At 41.5% G+C, this 17,821-nt stretch overlaps 1 protein-coding gene across 1 annotated transcript in view; it reads left to right on the forward strand.

Moving 5' to 3' along the window:
- SLC31A1 (solute carrier family 31 member 1) overlaps nt 1–15,697 on the forward strand; it is a gene marked incomplete at its 5' end in the record, with an annotated part of 41,050 nt that extends 25,353 nt beyond the window's left edge. The window contains 4 exons of the mRNA XM_049629497.1: nt 7,633–7,798; nt 8,364–8,436; nt 11,103–11,271; nt 12,356–15,697. Of these exons, the coding sequence (XP_049485454.1) occupies nt 7,633–7,798; nt 8,364–8,436; nt 11,103–11,271; nt 12,356–12,557 (610 nt within the window). The remainder of the gene's footprint in view (nt 1–7,632; nt 7,799–8,363; nt 8,437–11,102; nt 11,272–12,355) is intronic.
- Nucleotides 15,698–17,821: the final 2,124 nt, after the last annotated feature.

The raw sequence follows: 17,821 nt of genomic DNA on the forward strand, positions 1-17,821 counted from the left end.
AGCCTGAGCAGCTTAATAAGGTGGACCGGAGATGTGGGAGGATGAAATTTATGATAGAAAAGGGTGACCTTGAACCAGTATCTGGAAACAAAGTGCTCGTCTTGCTTTGATTAGAATCAGATTACAAGTCTTGCTGTCTTTTCTGTGGATGGTTAGAATGAGATAGAATCAGAGTCTGCTATCTTGTGTTTTCTGTGGATAGTTAGAATGAGATTTTCAGGACAGCTGAGTTATCGTCCTTTCTATTAACATAGATATTCTTAGTCTTTTTTATTAACATAGGAACTTCTCAGTAAAGAGCTACTCTAACTAATTCCTGGCTCCTCTTATTTTTCTAAAAACTTGTCAGTCCACGCCACATTTCTTGTTTGCCTAGATCACTGGCTACTCATAAATGAAGGCTCTTTAAGTTTTAAATGTAATTGTTTGAAGGAGTTTTCCCCTTTATGACTCTGGCAGTTACCTTTGGTGAAGCCCATCAGTCTGATATATGAGTAATTCAGCCACATAGACTCTGCTCTTATTGGGTATGTAAACTGCTTAGTTTGGTTTCTTTCCATGAAAGGCGCTTTCAGGGGATGGTACAAAGTGGTAGAGCTCACTATGCTAGATGGTGAAGAAAAAGAAAATAATACTGAAATTAGCAAACAATCACTACATGAATTCTTTGCCAGTTCTATCAGATCAGCCTAGCCATTGCCATGAAGAAAAGAAAGAGAATTTGTTGTAGATGATCGCTTGGAGTTATTTTTATTATCAACAAAGGCAAAAAGTTAGAAGGGACAACAGTAGCCTTTGTTTCATTGAAGAATTTTTAAAAGGATAAAAATCTAAGTGTTTTTGTATTGGTAGTAGTCGTGTTAGTGGTGGGTTTTTGGCAGTTATACTCCTGAGTTCTGACCATTGATAAACCTTTAGTCGTAGCAAGTGCCCTGTTGATGAAGTTTTGGGTTGATGGTTGGGTGGTCCAGAGCCTATGGTCAAGAAATAATTCCTGAAGACTTTGGTGCAAAAAGGTGATTCTATTAAAGCATGGGGACAGGACCCATGGTCAGGAAGAGCTGCATTGGGGTTGTGAGAGGTAACTCATTGTATACCCTCAGGTTGGGAGAGGATCAGGGATATAGGAAGTCGCTAAGGAATTTTGGAAGCAAGGTTTCCAGGACCTTGAGGGGCTAGCTGTTGCTAGGTAAACACCATTTATTACCATTTAATAAAACCTCAGTCATGAGACCCTTCGGATGCATATTAAGGGTGGGGGGGCGGGTGGGTGTTGGTGTAAACTTGGAGTATGATTGCCAGCATATATCCTGGGGCAGTTGAGATAAAGGAAGTCGACTTATAGGACTTATAGGATCGACTTATAGGACTTATAGGATCGGTGAAGTTGGGACAATGTTAAGCCAAGGTTCTCTTTTGCCCCTAGCAAAGTGTTATCCTTGAGGCAGCTGAGATCCTAGAGGGAGGTCAAGGTCACTCTGCTGGTTCGAGGACTTGTCAATGGCTGTAGGCAATAAGGGAATTTAATTTTTCATTTGCCTTAATTTCCCAGATTGCCATGGCAAGCACTTAAACCCCTTTCCTTTGTTCTTGGGTAGCTGGGAGTGTCTGAGGAATATCACACATATTCCACCGGCAGGGTGGCGGGGGCATGGGGTGCCAGCCTGTATTTTGCCCTCAGCTTGCCCCAAGCTCCCTTCCCTCATCACTATCATGTCCCATCACCTGTCAGAGTTAATCTGGGGACAGCTCTATGTGTGTGTCTGTGATTTTAGGGACTTTTACTTTTTTTTTCTTATTGACCTGACCTATTTTCTCTCTACCTCTACTGCATAATTTTACTTAACTGTATTTAGTACATTGATGCGGCAGAACTTCATAAGTTTTTGCCAGTACTGGCTGAGAACCTGTGTAAACCTACGATTTACTCAAGCCTTTTATAAATAAAATTGGTAAAATTCAGTGTCCTCAAGAAGGACACAGGCCAAGGAGAGGCAGCTAAAATATCCAAAGCGTTAGGTGGGTTATGTGGTTATTGTGGTCATACAATTATGACCAATATTTCTGCCAGTCAGTTTGGGGTATCAGAATGAGGCCAGGGCCGAGGGATGAATGGAACAACAATATAGCCTTCAAGGGGAAGGGTCTTCCCCTATGTGTTCATCATTATATTTCCCCCTCCTATTTACTGGGAGCTACTACTTTTTCTCAAAACAACCCTAGTAGGGGTGCCTGGGTGGTGCAGTTGGTTAAGCATCTGGCTCTTATTTTAAAGAACGGGCCCCAAACCTGCTTGGGATTCTCTCTGCCCATCCTCCACTCGCAAGCGCACATACGCGTGCACTCTCTGTCAAACATAAATAAGCTTAAAAAACAAAACAAAACTCTAGTATATTGGGCTGGAATGCCATGTGATGGAGGTACACCTAGACCCTATTTTGTTATTGCATTATATCTCTCCTTTACCTCTGCGTCTCCTTAGAGGCCTCCCTCCCCAAAGGACAACATAGTGTGGAATTACAGTCATCAAGAGAATTTTGAAGTTCACCTATAGGGGCACTTGAAACAAGGCCAGAGCCATTTCTCAGAATATCTGCTGACCCCGTACAGGTCATCAAAAGGCAGGATTAGTTCAGTTTAACTGGTTGCTTGATCATGAGAACATAGTCCATAAGCATGAATCCCTGTTTATGGTAGCATAGTGTCTGTGACCTTGAATTTTCCCTATCTGTGCTTGCCGAAAGCTTAGAAGTCCTCAATAAAAATAATGACTGCAGAAAGCAGAAGAGCAACTAGATAGATTTGTCTTTGTTTTATGGTTTTACACATCTGAAGAGGAACATGACCTTTATCATTTTAAAAATAAAAACTCTCTTCCTTATTTTCTTTATCAGGAAACACTGTAGGCAGTCTCAAACAATTGTCTAAGGTTCCAGACTATGTCTGAGCTGGAGAAAAGGGACCATGTGGCCGATGTCTGACTACTTCTGTGTAGTCTTTTTGTGGGGTCTGATCTCCATAGTCCCTATGATTATTGTTTCTTATCCATCATTGTACACTACCAGGAAAATAAAAAAGAATTTGAGGTTTAGAATAAATCCATTAAAAGGAAAGTCAATGCTAAGACTCAGAATGGGCATCAGAATTTAGCCTTCTTGCCAATTTCCTAACTTCTGTTCATAAACTCACGTTTATTTTGCTGAAGATGCTAGACTTTGCAAAGAATCTGGCCCTCTCGGTGCTTTACAGTGTGCCTGTTTTGAGAGGAATAGAGAAAACTTCTTTTTTGATGATCCTCAGAAGTAGACTGAGAAATAATTAGACCTGAATACAGGGATGTTCTAGAACCTATTTGTATAAATGCTGCACAATACTTATTAAGTGGGGGAAAGGGAAAGACAGAACAAAATACAAAGCTATGTGGCATTCAGCATAGAATGTGCCATCTCATTTTCCACATCTGATAGTATTCAGGGCAATACAAACAAGTTGGCATATAGCTGACTTCAAGTATACAACTGAAGATAAGATAGAAAGTGAATAGTGTAAAGCCTTCTGAGAAATAAACTTCTTATACTCTGTATGAACTAAGTTCTGTAGAAGCTTATGCTTGCTTGCTTGCTTGCTTCCTTGATTGATTGGTTGATTGATTGATTGATTAATTGATTTCTGTAGTCAGATCCTAAACCTTTCTCTTGTATTTCCTGAAAGATCCAGGGACTTGTCTATGCTAGAAGGAACTATTTCAAACCAGAGCAATTCTGAACTATACACATGAGTGTCGAGAGCCTCTTTGTGTTCTCGGTTAGGAGACAGGATAAGCAGAAAGGGCCTTGAATGTGGTCTTGGCTAGAATACTTTGTAGGAGAAAAGCAAGCATAATATTTTGGTTTTGTCTTCTCCCACAAAGTTTATCCATTGGATTTTCCTGATCTAACGTCTTTTATCTCCTCATATTCCACGGAATGATAACACTACCACTTGTCAGGCACTCTGCTAGATGCTTTAAGCTTTTTATCTCGTGTCACCCTCCCAGTAGTCCTCCACGTTCTAATGGCCAGGAACCAGCTCCAGAGAGGGTGAGTGAGTCTCCCAGGTTGTACAACCAGAGCACCTTCAAAATTCTTTGACTATGTTTCCAGCTGTGTAGTTGAGCTCATCACTCTGTTATCTAAAGTGAAGGTGCTTCTCCAGCACGGGTCCCTCATGAACTCTGTTAGAGAAAACTAGTTGACCTGAATTGCAAAATAAACAGAAGTACTATATTCCTAATTTTTTCATCTAGCTATACACTCAGCTTGGTAAATAAATATTGGAGATGGATTTTGTTGTGGATTGAAAGCTAGGAATACTCAGATTTTTTTTTTTTTTTCAGTTTTATCCTTGAGTGATATATTCAGATTATTATTTTTTTTGGTTGGTATTCTCTATAAATAATTTGTAAATTTGATGAAGTAGAAGGATAAAGATAAGAGAAGCGAATGATAGAGGTTTTTACAAATCAAGAAATTGCATAAAAGAACTATAGCTACTTTGTAGACCTTGAACCTAGTTCTTGGAGACAGTGAGGTGGAGCTATATTAGAGAAAAAAGTTCTTGGACAGCAGCAAGTAGTTCAAGTTGGCTGTGGAGTTGAGAGAAGCTTGAATAAACCAAAGACAAAAGAGCACAACTCATGATTAAACCATTTTTTTCAGATTACTAGTTGAAACAGCAAATGATATTGCTGTGCCACTGCTCTTTGATTTATTCTCAATTCAGTACCCATTTTTATTCTGGAAGAAGCTGAGCTTGGATCTTCTTAGATTAAAGCTATTGAAAGAAACAGACTTATACTAACCAACTGCCAGTTTACCTCCTGTAAGTAGAATTTCTCTTCTGAAGAGAAGGGGTTAGATGTGTTTGATTTGCTATAGAAGATGAATTATCCAAACACATCGGACACAGCACTGAAAAGTCAAGTAGGAAGAGAAAAGAATATAATTGCTTTTATTTTTTATGCTTTAATAATCAATTTCTAAGATATATATATATTCCCATGGCATTTTTGCTGGAACAGACTTGTAGCGAGCCCAGGATTGGTTTGAGTTTGTGTCTGCAGTGTATGTGTATACATTAATCCACCAGATTTGTACCTTCCTATTCATACACTATGGGGCAAGCCTTGCATAGGATTCCATTACAAGAAATCTATTGTCCACTCACAATGAAAGAAAATAGATTCTATTTCCTAGTATGTTTGAAAGTGAAATTTATCCTACGAAGATGACATTTAAAACAGGTGCATACTTTGAAAGGCGTTCTTTAGATTTGGACAGATGAATTATCGGGCCAGTGATATGTCTGAAGAGATTTGATGATAGGTCTTCATTGAGCAGGTGTCTCTAACTATAATGAGGTACCTAAACAAGTAGGAACCTGTGGGTCTTAAAATGTTAATGGGAAGAATATGTGAAAGTTCATCAAGGATTTCAAGGGTGCAAATCTTTAGTTTGTGGTGCTAAGATCTTGCTTTTTAAACTGCTCTTTACATGTCTTCTTATGCCCAAAATGAAAAATTAAAACTGTTCGGTTTCCCTGTTTAGCTTTTAGCATTGAGGCTCCTTGGAGAAAGACTGTATGTCTGGTTCATCTCTGTATCTTATTTCCCTCAGTCTTTTACACCAGAAGACACTGCAAATAATCGCTGAATCAGTGGCCAGGATTCGGGTTGATTATGTGAAATGAAGTTATCCTTTATGGTTTTCTTTTGTTATAATCACTTTTCAAACTCTTATTGGAAGAGAACAAATTGTGACTTGTACTTGAGTCTCTTTATGAGGATGTGTTCTCAGTCTTTCTGGCTGGCAAAAGTCTTCTCATGCTTGCTTCACTGCACTTGCTCGGCTCAAAAACTATAATCTGTCATCACTCAGATACCAATGCTCTCTCCCTTCTACCATGATTCTTTTATCCGAAAACTGCTGCCCACTTATATTTCTCCCATCACTGAAATTTTCTGGGTGCTGTCGTGTTGATTTTGTGTGTGTGTATTCTGTTTTTACTCTGTGCTATAAAAATTTTATGGACAAAGAGCCTGTTACAAATGTCCTTTATGTCCATGGTATTAATAATACCAGATTGTCAAGCTCTATAATTATGAAATAATATAGTGTCTGGCATGAAAATTACTTAAATTCAGAATTGAACTTTGATTATCCCTTACTGATACTTTGCCTCGTCTTTTGCTGGAAATACAAGCCTGTTTCTTAAGCTTGCTGTCATAGAATCATGAGACGGGAGTTTGAAGAGGGGAAAATAGGTGACTGAATATTTGTGCTTTTAAGTTAGACATACATAACTCCCTGAATCTAAAAAGATTTCCTGGTCTAAGATATGCCTTTTTCCACCTCCTAATAATGCTGCCATATTACCCTATTTCCTTCACAGCACTAATCACACCATGAAATTGTTCTGTTTACTTTGTCATTTCTCTCTCCATGAGGTACCTTGTTTGTCTTATTCACAGAATCACTAGCACTTAGCTCAGAGTTTGGCACATAGTAGGAGCTTGATAAATATTGATTGATTGAATGAGAGGCACACTCAGGCTCAGGAATTTCTAAAGCACGCTTTTCCTCCACAGACTGGAGTTGAGGGACACATAAAGAGAATCCACCAACACCTCACTCTCAGCTTCCCACTCTCTACCCCGACCCCAGCTACAGGAGTTTTTGCTCCTTGGTTTATGTCCCAGGTGGACTTTTGCAGTAAACCAGTAATGTGACAGTAAAGACACAAGGCTGAATATCCAGTCGTCTGGACTTAATTTAATATAGAATATTCAATTTATACCTGTTTTCAGTGTTCTTAGCTCTAATGCTCAGCTAAGATTGAAATTGTATCTTCTGAGCACATTGCTTGCCTAGGGCAGTAATAGACCTTTTCTTCAAGTTTAAATTAGCTGAAGGCTGGTTGTCCTATACGTGAAAACGTATTCTTAATATCTTGATAAAACACAGGCCATCCAATTAGGTGAATTATTTGAAGTACTTTTTTTTTTTTTAATCTACTGACATTTATGGTTAGAAAGCCTTAGAGAAGTTAAATTTCATTAATGACATCAATCTGTCCATTATACAAATTGTTTCTTGCAACCCAAAGAAACTACTTTTCTTTTTATGTTTAAATTTAGATGTACTTCGAACATACCTATCAAAAGAACAATTCTGTAGAGTAAGGGTTAAGTTTCTGAAACCCTAGGCACAAATCCCTTGTGCACCAGTCCTCAAAGGTAATCTCTATTGGATGAAATCCCACATAAACAAATAGTTATCAAGAATCAAGATTTTAGGGGCACCTGGGTGGCTCAGTCCGTTAAGCGTCCAACTTCGGCTCAGGTCATGATCTTACAGTTTGAGGGTTCAAGCCCCACATCTGCCTCTGTGCTGACAGCTCAGAGCCTGGAGCCTGCTTCAAATCCTGTCTCCCTCTGTCTCTGCCCCTCCCCCACTCGTTCTCTCTCTCTCTCTCTCTCTCTCTTTCAAAATAAACAAACATTTAAAGAATAAGGTGTATAAAAATAACAAAATTTAAAAGATAATCAAGATTTTATATCATGAAGTCAGTATATATAATTCTTTTTCTTTAAAGAATCTTCTGCCGAGTCTCAACTTTTCCTGCAATCGTGGACCATTCCCACCATACGGGCACAAGCCATATGGCTGACAACAGTACAACGGTGCCTCCTCACCACCACCACCACCCGACTACTTCGGCCCACCACTCTCATGGCGGGGGAATGGACGGTATGATGATGGTGAGTACCTCAGGAGAGGCGGCCCTTTTACCCCCACTTGGGTAATAGACTGGCAAGTTATCATCTTTAAAGATCAGTTTACTGATGAGGAAAAGCTGAGACGGACTCAGACAAGACCAGTGATTTGCCCAAGACCACGTGGCAGGTTAATTTCAGAGCCACACCAGAACCAGGATTTCTGGGGCTCTTGTGTATTTCTTCCATTCAAAATTGACCCTTTTCTGAATTAAGTTCTGCTTTGTGTGGAAAAGAGAAAAGGACAGTGCATTTATCACGATGAGCGCTGAGTAATGTGTAGAATTGTTGAGTCACTATATTGTGTACCCGAAACTAATAGAACACCGTCTGTTGACTACACTGGAATTAAAATTAGAAAGAGAGAGAGAAGTTGGTGGTGGGGACAAGGAAGAATACTTGTAGAGCGTGTCTGTGGTGATTGTGCTAAAATGAAGTAGAGAGCCTCCCACTTCAGTGAAGGTCTCTTACAATCCAGAACTGATACTTTCAAATGCTCTAAGCTTCTTTACCTGAAATCTCTAATTGACTTGTTTTGGTTTTCTGGCAGTCTATGACCTTCTACTTTGGCTTTAAGAATGTGGAACTGTTATTTTCTGGTTTGGTGATCAATACAGCTGGAGGTGAGTAAACCTTCATCATCAGGTGGTATTCGAGAATGACACATGAGAGGCAGTGACAAAGAATCTAGAAACCCAGCAGCTTTTTCTGCCATAATTACTGAATGGTTATGGTTATGATACATAATCATCTTCCTATTAACTGCCTAGAAGGTAAGGATACACAATGCTTATTTTGGTCCTACAGTAAACCTTCCTTAAATAACATGTTTTAGAGTTTCTGAAAAATAATTGTTTAGATACCAGATAGGAGTCTTTTTTGCAATCCATTTCCTTTCATCCTTTTCTAGAGTGCTTCCTTATTTGATAGGTTATTGATCCTGGACGTAAGACTATAGTCAAGGTAAAATGACATAAGGGGGTGCCTGGGTGGCTCAGTCGGTTAAGCATCTGACTTCAGCTCAGGTCATGATCTCACAGTTTGTGGGTTCAAGCCCCACATTGGGCTTTGCGCTGATAGTATGGAGCCTGCTTCAGATTCTCTGTCTGCGTCTCTCTCTCTCTCTCTCTCTCTCTCTCTTCCCCCCTGCCCCCTCAAAAATAAACATTTAGAAAAATGACATAAGCATTTTGCATAAACCACAAAATAACCCTAGGTAGAAAACTATTGATCCAGTATAGTCCTTCCATTTTATATGGATAGATACATTAAGGGTCAAATGCTGAAATGATTAGCCCTAAATCACATAGCATTAGTATGTCAGAGATAGGACAGGGATCTAGACTTTCTAGACCTCCCTACTCCTGTGCTCTTTCTAGCATACCAAACTGGTCTACATCATTCCTGATTCTTGGCATGGCTCATCTTAGGGTCATTCCTACTTTGCAGATAACTAATACCCATTTCTGTGTGTCTGTAATGTTAAGTGGGTATGCCTTAAATTCAAATTGCTCAAGCTCAATCATCAGTTAAACTGCTTTCATAAGGTATATCTTTGGAGCCACAAAATCAATTTGGAGAAAAGGGGAAGCATTTAGTTCAAGTAGTGTGTTAAATCTGGAGTTTGAGTATATTCGTATGATTATTAACAATGTGAAAGACTTAGAACTAAAATGTTTATTCAAGAAATAGCACTTTATTGGGGTTCCTGGGTGTCTCAGTCAGTTAAGTGCCATCTCTTGATTTTGGCTCAGGTCATGATCTCACAGTTAGTGACTTTGAGCCCCGCGTTGGGCTCTGCACTGTCAGTGCAGAGCCTGCTTGGGATTCTCTCTCTCTGTCCCTCCCCCATTTGTGCGCTCTGTCTCTCTTTCTCTCTCTCTCTGTCTCTCTCTCTCTCTGTCTCTCTCTCTCTCTCTCTCTCTCTTTCTCTCTCTCTCTCTCTCTCTCTCTCTCAAAATAAATAAACTTTAGAAGAAAGAAATAGCACTTTGTTTTTAAGTTCTTAAAATTCTAGTTACTTAACGTACAGTCTTTTTTTTTTAATTTTTTTTTAAACGTTTTTTATTTATTTTTGGGACAGAGAGAGACAGAGCATGAACGGGGGAGGGGCAGAGAAAGAGGGAGACACAGAATCGGAAACAGGCTCCAGGCTCCGAGCCATCAGTCCAGAGCCTGACGCGGGGCTCGAACTCACGGACCGCGAGATCGTGACCTGGCTGAAGTCGGACGCTTAACCGACTGCGCCACCCAGGCGCCCCTTAACGTACAGTCTTATATTAGTTTCAGGTGTACGATACAACGATTCGGCAGTTCCATACAACGCCCTGTGCTCGTCACAAGTGTATTCCATAATCCCCATCACCTTTTTCACCCATCCCCCCCTCAACCCCCTCCCCTCTAGTAACCATCAGCTTGTTCTCTATAGCTGAGTCTGTTTTCGGGTGCCTGGGTGGCTCAGTTAGTTAAGTATCTGACTTCGGCTCAGCCCCACATCAGCCTCTCTGTTGTTAGCACAGAGCTGAGCCCGCTTCAGATCCCCTGTCCTCTTCTCGCTGCCCTCCCCCACGTCCCCTCCCCGCTCCCCCATCTCAAAAATAAATAAACGTTAAAAATATTTGTTTTACAATGTGTTTTTTTTTTTTTTTAAGTTACCTGATTTATTTTGAGAGCCAGGGGAGAGAGAGAGAGCACATGCAAGTGGAGGAGGGGCAGACAAAGACAGAGAGAGAGAGAGAGAGAGAGAGAGAGAGAGAGAATCCCAAGCAGGCTCCACTCGGTGCAGAGTCCAACCAACACGGGGCTTGAACTCATGAACTACGATATCATGACCTGAGTCAAAAGCAAGAGTTAGACACTTAACTTACTGAGCCACGCAGCCACCTGAAGAGTCTGTTTCTGGATTTAGGTCTCTTTTTTTCTCTTTGCTCAAGGAAATAGCACTTTACAATGTTGTCTTATTCCCCTTTTGCGTACTCTATGTTGTGTGGTTCAGCAAATTTATGACATCAAGCAGCCAGACCTAAAGGTTATTGTTGTTCAGATGATTTTTTTTGTATCATAATCAGAAAATGAGTAGGTTCCTCAGTGGAGGCAATGGTTTTCACTAACACCGTCACACCCACCGTCTTTGCTATTCTCTTCTATCTGCGCAGTAGAGAGGTAACAATGTAATGTGTTCAGACACTGAAAGGTGCCTTTTTTTATGTTGTCTCTCTAGCTTGGACAGCACACCACCTAGTGATTTTGCATGTTTGACCATACCACCATCTTTTCCTTCCCTACTTAGAAATGGCGGGAGCTTTCGTGGCAGTGTTTTTACTAGCAATGTTCTATGAAGGACTCAAGATAGCCCGAGAGAGCCTACTGCGTAAGTCACAAGTCAGCATCCGCTACAATTCCATGCCTGTCCCAGGACCAAATGGAACCATCCTTATGGAGACACACAAAACTGTTGGGTAAGAAGACTGAACCAGATCCAGAGGGAATTTCTGGAGAGCTGGATTAGTTAAGCAGCAAAGCAGCTCTTTTATGAGCAATAGCCCTCTTCTTGAGTTACTGGTGATTCTATATCTACCCAGCTCTAGTCTCATTTGGTTTACAGTGTAAGACTATATAGAAAACCTGTATTCCGTCAAAGAAAGTATTTAGATTACTGCTGGTTTTTCCCCACAGATTGGCAAATGCCTTTCAAGATTTTTGAGTTTTAATAGAAATGTAGGTCCTAAAAACTAAATCGGAGGGGTGCCTGCGTGATTCCATAGGTTAAGCGTCCGACTCTTGATTTCAGCTCAGGTCATGATCTCACGGTCCATGCATTCGAACCCTGCATCGGACTCTGTGCTGGTGGTGTGGAGCCTGCTTGAGATTCTGGCCCTCCCTCTGGCTATGCCTTTCCACTACTCATGCACGCCCATGCTCGCTCTCTCTCTCTCTCTCTCTCTCTCTCTCTCTTTGAAAATAAGTTAAAAAAAAAAAAAACTGAAATAAATTGGAGTCCTTGAAGACTCTTATAGACCAATATGCTGCTTTCAAGCAAGCGCAGTATTATTGAGGCCCAAACATGTTGTGACTTACCTAAGGTGACAGAGCTGGTAAGTGACAGAGGGGATAGCCACGCCTCCTGATCCCTTGTAAATACTTTGTACTATACTACCCAACCCTTGATTCTATTTCTGTTTTTTAGAATGTGAACTTTGCAAAGGTGGAAGGCCTGAAAATGTTCAAATAAGTATGGGAGGGTTTAGGGCTTCTGTTTTGGGATCCATGGTAGAGGTAAGTTAGGGAATTAGTCCTCCTTCCTCTCCTCCTCCTGCGAACATAGAACTGTATCTGGCCGATCCTTATTAACCCGGCAGCCCTATCATGTTTCACTCCAGGAACTGTATACAACATACATACACAAAGAAGCCATGAGTTGCCTGGATGGCTGTGAGGAGTCCAGTTCAAGCTGAGCTCGTGACCAGAACTGTCCCCCTTTCTCTTGAGCTGCCCAGACACTGCTCAGGGTCCCTGATTGCTATGTTCCTCTTTGTTCTCCAGGCAACAGATGCTGAGCTTTCCCCACCTCCTGCAGACAGTGCTGCATATCATCCAAGTGGTCATCAGCTACTTCCTCATGCTCATCTTCATGACCTACAACGGGTACCTCTGCATTGCAGTAGCAGCGGGGGCTGGCACAGGATACTTTCTCTTCAGCTGGAAGAAGGCAGTGGTGGTGGACATCACAGAGCATTGCCATTAGCGTTCAACTCCATGGTGCGGCCTTATCGATTGCAGTGGGAAGCAGTTCAAGACTGAAAGACATGATTCCTACTCCAATCTTCCCTTCTTGCTCCTTATTTCCTTTCTCTCTCTCTCTCTCTCTCTCTCTCTCTCTCTCTCTCTCTCTCACACACACACACACACACACACACACACACAAACCCCTACTCAACAGAGGCTTAGCTTTTAGTCTCTGAGCTAAGGTGATAACCTCCCTGGGTTTTTTCTAATGATCTGAGATTCCCTCAGAATCTCGCCTCCCTCATCATCTTAGATCCAAGTTACATGTTCTTGTCCAAGCCAGGTAGCTTTCTATTCAAGACTTGATCACCTGCTTCCTTTTTTAGTCCTCTGTTTTTATTTTGTTAACAGACAGTGTGTGAATTTGGTGGGTTTCTCCTGGGTCGGTGATGGAAGGAGATTCTATTCAGCTAGGATTGATGGAAGCTGAGGGAAATTCTGGCCCAACTAAACCCAGAACCCAAACTTAACACTTGAAAGTGAGTTCCAGTCTTTGGATTCGATAAGTGTGAAATACATTGTGCCTTTCACTAGTTGTGATGTGTTGCGTCAGAATCTTTGTAGTGTGTAGAAGGGTGGTTTGAGACTAAACACAGGGCTGGGGCGTGCAGAAGTGTGCATTCTTAGGTGGCTGGCTCATGAACTTGTGTTCCTACTTGACATTTTGATTAGAATGAACTTGTCAATCAAAAAAAAAAGATGACAATCAATTTGAGAAAATAGAAATAGATATTTTAAAATAAAACCATTGATACTTTGACTTGGTACCTTGGATTGTCACAGCTGAATGAATCAAGAGTTTGAATCATTTTCTTTCGTTATTGTTTTCTTATGTTGGCCTCTAAACCAGTGGTTTTCAAACTTGAGCATGCATCAGAATCACCCGAAGGGCTTGTTAGAGCACTAGCTTCTGGGCCTCAACCCAGAGCCCCAAAATTGGCATTTCTAACAAGTTCCCAGGAGATGATTCTGCTGATGGTCAGGGGACCACGCTTTGAAAATCTCTGTTTTAAAACTAAGGAAGTGTCACCTGGTGTGGTGAGCTACCTGGTATTGGGCACAGGAGTTTGAATTGCTGGTGGTAGGTGATATGTCTAAGCTTAACTCGTGTACTGAATGCTGCTGGTCAATACTTAATCATTCCAGAAACGTCTATTCTGCTCCAGCTGTGTGTATGTGTGCCCAAGGGCTATAGCCAAAGTAACTTTTATCAGTATGTATGAAATCACTAGTCTTTATTTTTAAAGGTCTGTGGTTTCTTAGAAGTAGCTTGAAGATTGAGGAAGACCTTTGAGCTGCAGTATAAAATCAGCTAGTCATGGGTCAGAAGGGCAAAAGCCCAGCCCTCTCTTTGGAGAGGTTTAGGGTATGGTCTGCTGATCATCAGATTTTCCTCAGCCTCCAGCATCCATGTCCACACCAAGCAGGTCCTCATCTTCTACATGACCATCTTCGTTACTCTCTGGGGTTTCATTAGATCACATGTGACCAAAACCTCTTTTTCTCAATGAAGAACCACACTGGGTTTTTATTCTGTTCAGTTGTTAGGTTACACTGCAGTCTCGTTCCCAGTCCAAACTACCTGCATGAAGTGACTCTTCCTGTGCTAGTCTAAATCCTGCCCTCCTTGGTGCTAGACTCCAATCGTGCCTCAGGGCAGAGGAGACAAAACACAACTATTCTGTTGGTCTCTGTTGTGGTTTTGAAGTTTGTACTTTCTCTGTGGGTGCCAGTTAAATATTGGAGGGCAAGGAATGTGTACTTCCATGGCTTTAAATCAAGAGAGGGTTATCAGCTTCCTGGATCGAGGGTAAAATCTAAGAACCAAGATTTAGAGTTTTGTGCTTTTCTCTCATTCCAACCACTTGTGCTGATATTTAGCAAGAGTGGAGTGAATGACAGGTAGCGACAGAGTCCAACAGGAAGGTGTAAATAGCCTGTTATTATCTCAGAAGCCAAGGAATAATAAAACCATGAGAAAATAAGACTCAATGTTTAATAGTGACCCTGGTGCTCTCTGGAAATCTTGGCATGAGCTGCTATAAAATATCCTTTTCAGAAACAGGACTTTATCAGTAAGGTAAGAAAAATCGAGGCCAGTTAAGACAAAGTGCTGTGAGTTTGAAACTCAACAGAGAAACATCAGTTGGGGATAGGTCTTCAGGTATTCAAGATCGAGTGTCATGTAAAACCTGAATTCCAGCAATTCTTAGATTAGGTTGCCAAAGGAAGAAGCTAGTGAAGGAGAAACAATTGAAACCTTAAATTCCATCTTTCTTGAGCTCTTGGATTGTGTTAATGATCTCATTGACTTTGATTTGTGTATCTCTGTTCATCAATTTAGTGCCTGACTTCTTTGTTCCTTCTGGATCCAAATTTCTTTTCCTTCCCTGTTCAACATCTCTTAGAAGCCTGTATCGCCATTTCTTTGGCTTTTCTTTCCCTTTCTGTCTTTTCAGTCTTTAATCCCATGTATCTGGTTTATTAATCTCCTTAGCCCTCCTGATGCAGTGGACATAGCTGTGCAGGGGATCTAGATACCTGTCAGAAGTTGTAAAACCCCTTAAGCACGCGTTGAGGAGAAGTTGTTCTGCCGGAATGTCTATAAAAAGCTGAGTAAAGGGCTGCCTACTAGTACCACCTGCAGAGTCCCAGAATCTTAGGTGCTGTCTCCAGTCTATGTTGGAGGAACACTCAGCCCCTTGTTGTCCACGAACAGGGAATCCTCTGTGTCCAACAGCAAATGAAAAATTAAGGTTTCTTCACTACTTCTATGGTAGGACTGTCTGGAATTCTATTTCAGACTGAGGCTCTGGGCTTGGGATCTAGCCACAGAGTTTCTTATAAGGAGCTGGAAGGGGAGGGGGCAGGGGTTACATGTTCATGTCCTTTAATTTTGATCCTGCTCTCTCCAGCTGCTTCTTTCAGAAGATACATCTAAAGATACAAAGTCTGCATTTGATATAATGCCTTAATCACTGAGTCTACAATTAATGTTGACCGTTTTAGATTGTAAGCTCCTGGAGAGTAGTATTGCTGTAGTAGGAATGTTTTAACACTGTCATATGTAAAAGAACAAAATAAATATTTTGATTTTGTGATTCTATGCATGTCTTTCTGCCCAGAGTGACAGTAGAGTAAGTGGTCTTTTTGTTGGCCATTACCATCAATTTTTAAGATGTCAGACTTTTAAGTGTTTTGATCCCTTTACATTTTCATCCTACTCTCCTTAAAATGACGAGCGAGTACATGCCAGAAGATCTACATGACATTTCTCACAGGAGGCAGGGTCTTCATGAAGCTGCAAATAACTCAGCATACCACGGATTCCTGAATTTAAAAGCTAACCCACCATATCCTAATCTCTTCTTCGGTGTTTATGCTATTGGGCAAGAGGCCCTGAGTTGGGCCTCTAGGATCTTCACGACCAAGGCTTGAAGTGAGCACTGGCCCTGCCTATCCCTTCAGAAATGCCAGAACGCTGCTGTTATCTGCCATTCCTACTCACTGGCCCCCAGAAAGCATCTTACCATCCAGGACCATCCCTAGTCACCTCCATAGTGTAGTATGAGGAACATGGACTTTGGAGTCCAGCATACCTGGGTTTGAATCTTGGCTCCCCCACTTACCAGAAGTGTGACCTTGGGGCACGTGGGTGGCTCAGGTGGTTAAGCTCCAACTTTGGCCTGGGTCATGATCTCACGGTTCGTGGGTTCGAACCCTGTGTTGGGCTCTGTGCTGACAGCTCAGAGCTTGGAGCCTGCCTCGGATTCTGTCTCCCTCTTTCTGCCCCTCCCCTGCTCATACTCTCTCGAAAATAAAATTTAAAAAAAAACAGAAGTGTGACCTTAGGCAAGTGATTTTGATAATCCCTAAACCTTAGTGTTCTCATTTATAAAAAGGCAATAATGGTACCATTTTCAACTTGGGAGCAATATGTATAAGCCACCTAGCACTTAATAGGCAACTGGACGATAGTAAGTGTATTTTTGATGATTTTTACTCCAGCTTTCAGGAACTGAAAGGTAAGCTCTTCGGGATGAGGTTAGTATCTCTTCACGAGCACCTGACCATTTTCTAGAAATGAACACTAGGACCTAAGGAATAACAATTTATGTATGGGGTTTTAGTGGTGTCTAAAAGGATTTATGCTGCAATAAGCCCTTATGTACTCATCTGGTAAATGTCTCCTGTATACGAAAAATGGCATGGAAATTTCCTGCGAACTGGAATGGCATCCTCTCACTCTGCCCCTGATAGCCTCACATTCTAGACCCAGCAGGGGGAGACTAGGAGAGCAGTGTAGCCATAAAGTTTTGACATGGGTTCAGAAATCAATATGCTTGGGTTCAAATCTCAGCTCTACCCCTTAATAGCTGAGCATTAGTTTCCCCTTTTGTAAAATGAGGATCTAGTACTCTCACAGGAGTTAAAGATTAAATGAGATAATCTGTATAACGCACTCCATACAGTGTCTTTACATATACAGCCCTCTGAGTATTGGCTGATTAGGAGGGAAGATGAAATTAAGGAGGCTCAATGTTTTCATGCTTCTGTGCCTATTCATGCTGGGAAGTGACAGCTTAAGACAGAAGCTAGTTTCTCTCCCCTCCCCCACCCCGCCTTTTTTTTTCTCTTCTATCCTGGCCTTTGCAGGCTTCGAGGTAATGTACTCAATTTCCCTATCTGGAGCCTGACTCTTGCTCTGTCTTTAAGACCATAACAGAATTGAAGGTCTTTTATCAAACTGGAAGTATAAAGGTTTTGAAAGAACAGTTGGAGAAAGAGAACTATATATCCTTTTCTATCACTGCCTCTCCCATGTGCATTTTTTTAATGTTTATTTTTGAGAGAGAGGGTGCATGCACAAGTGGGGGAGGGGCAGAGAGAGGGGGACAGAGGATCTGAAGCGGGCTCTGTGCTGACAGTAGTGAGCTCAATGTGGGGCTTGAAATGAACTGTGAAATCATGACCTGAGCCAAAGTTGGACACTCAACCGACTGAGCCACCCAGGTGCTCTGCCTCTCCCATAATCTTTTTACCCAGCCTTCAACTACCCCTAGAACTGGGTAAAATCTTGCCAAAGGGTCTCTTCAGAACTGATGATTCTAGGGGCGCCTGGATGGCTCAATTAAGCATCTGACTCTTGATTTCAGATCATGATCTCACAGCTCATGAGTTTGTGCCCCACGTTGGGTTCTGCACTGACAATGAGGAGCCTGC

Source organism: Panthera uncia, chromosome D4 (genome assembly GCF_023721935.1).
Source record: "Panthera uncia isolate 11264 chromosome D4, Puncia_PCG_1.0, whole genome shotgun sequence".
Lineage (NCBI taxonomy): Eukaryota > Metazoa > Chordata > Mammalia > Carnivora > Felidae > Panthera > Panthera uncia.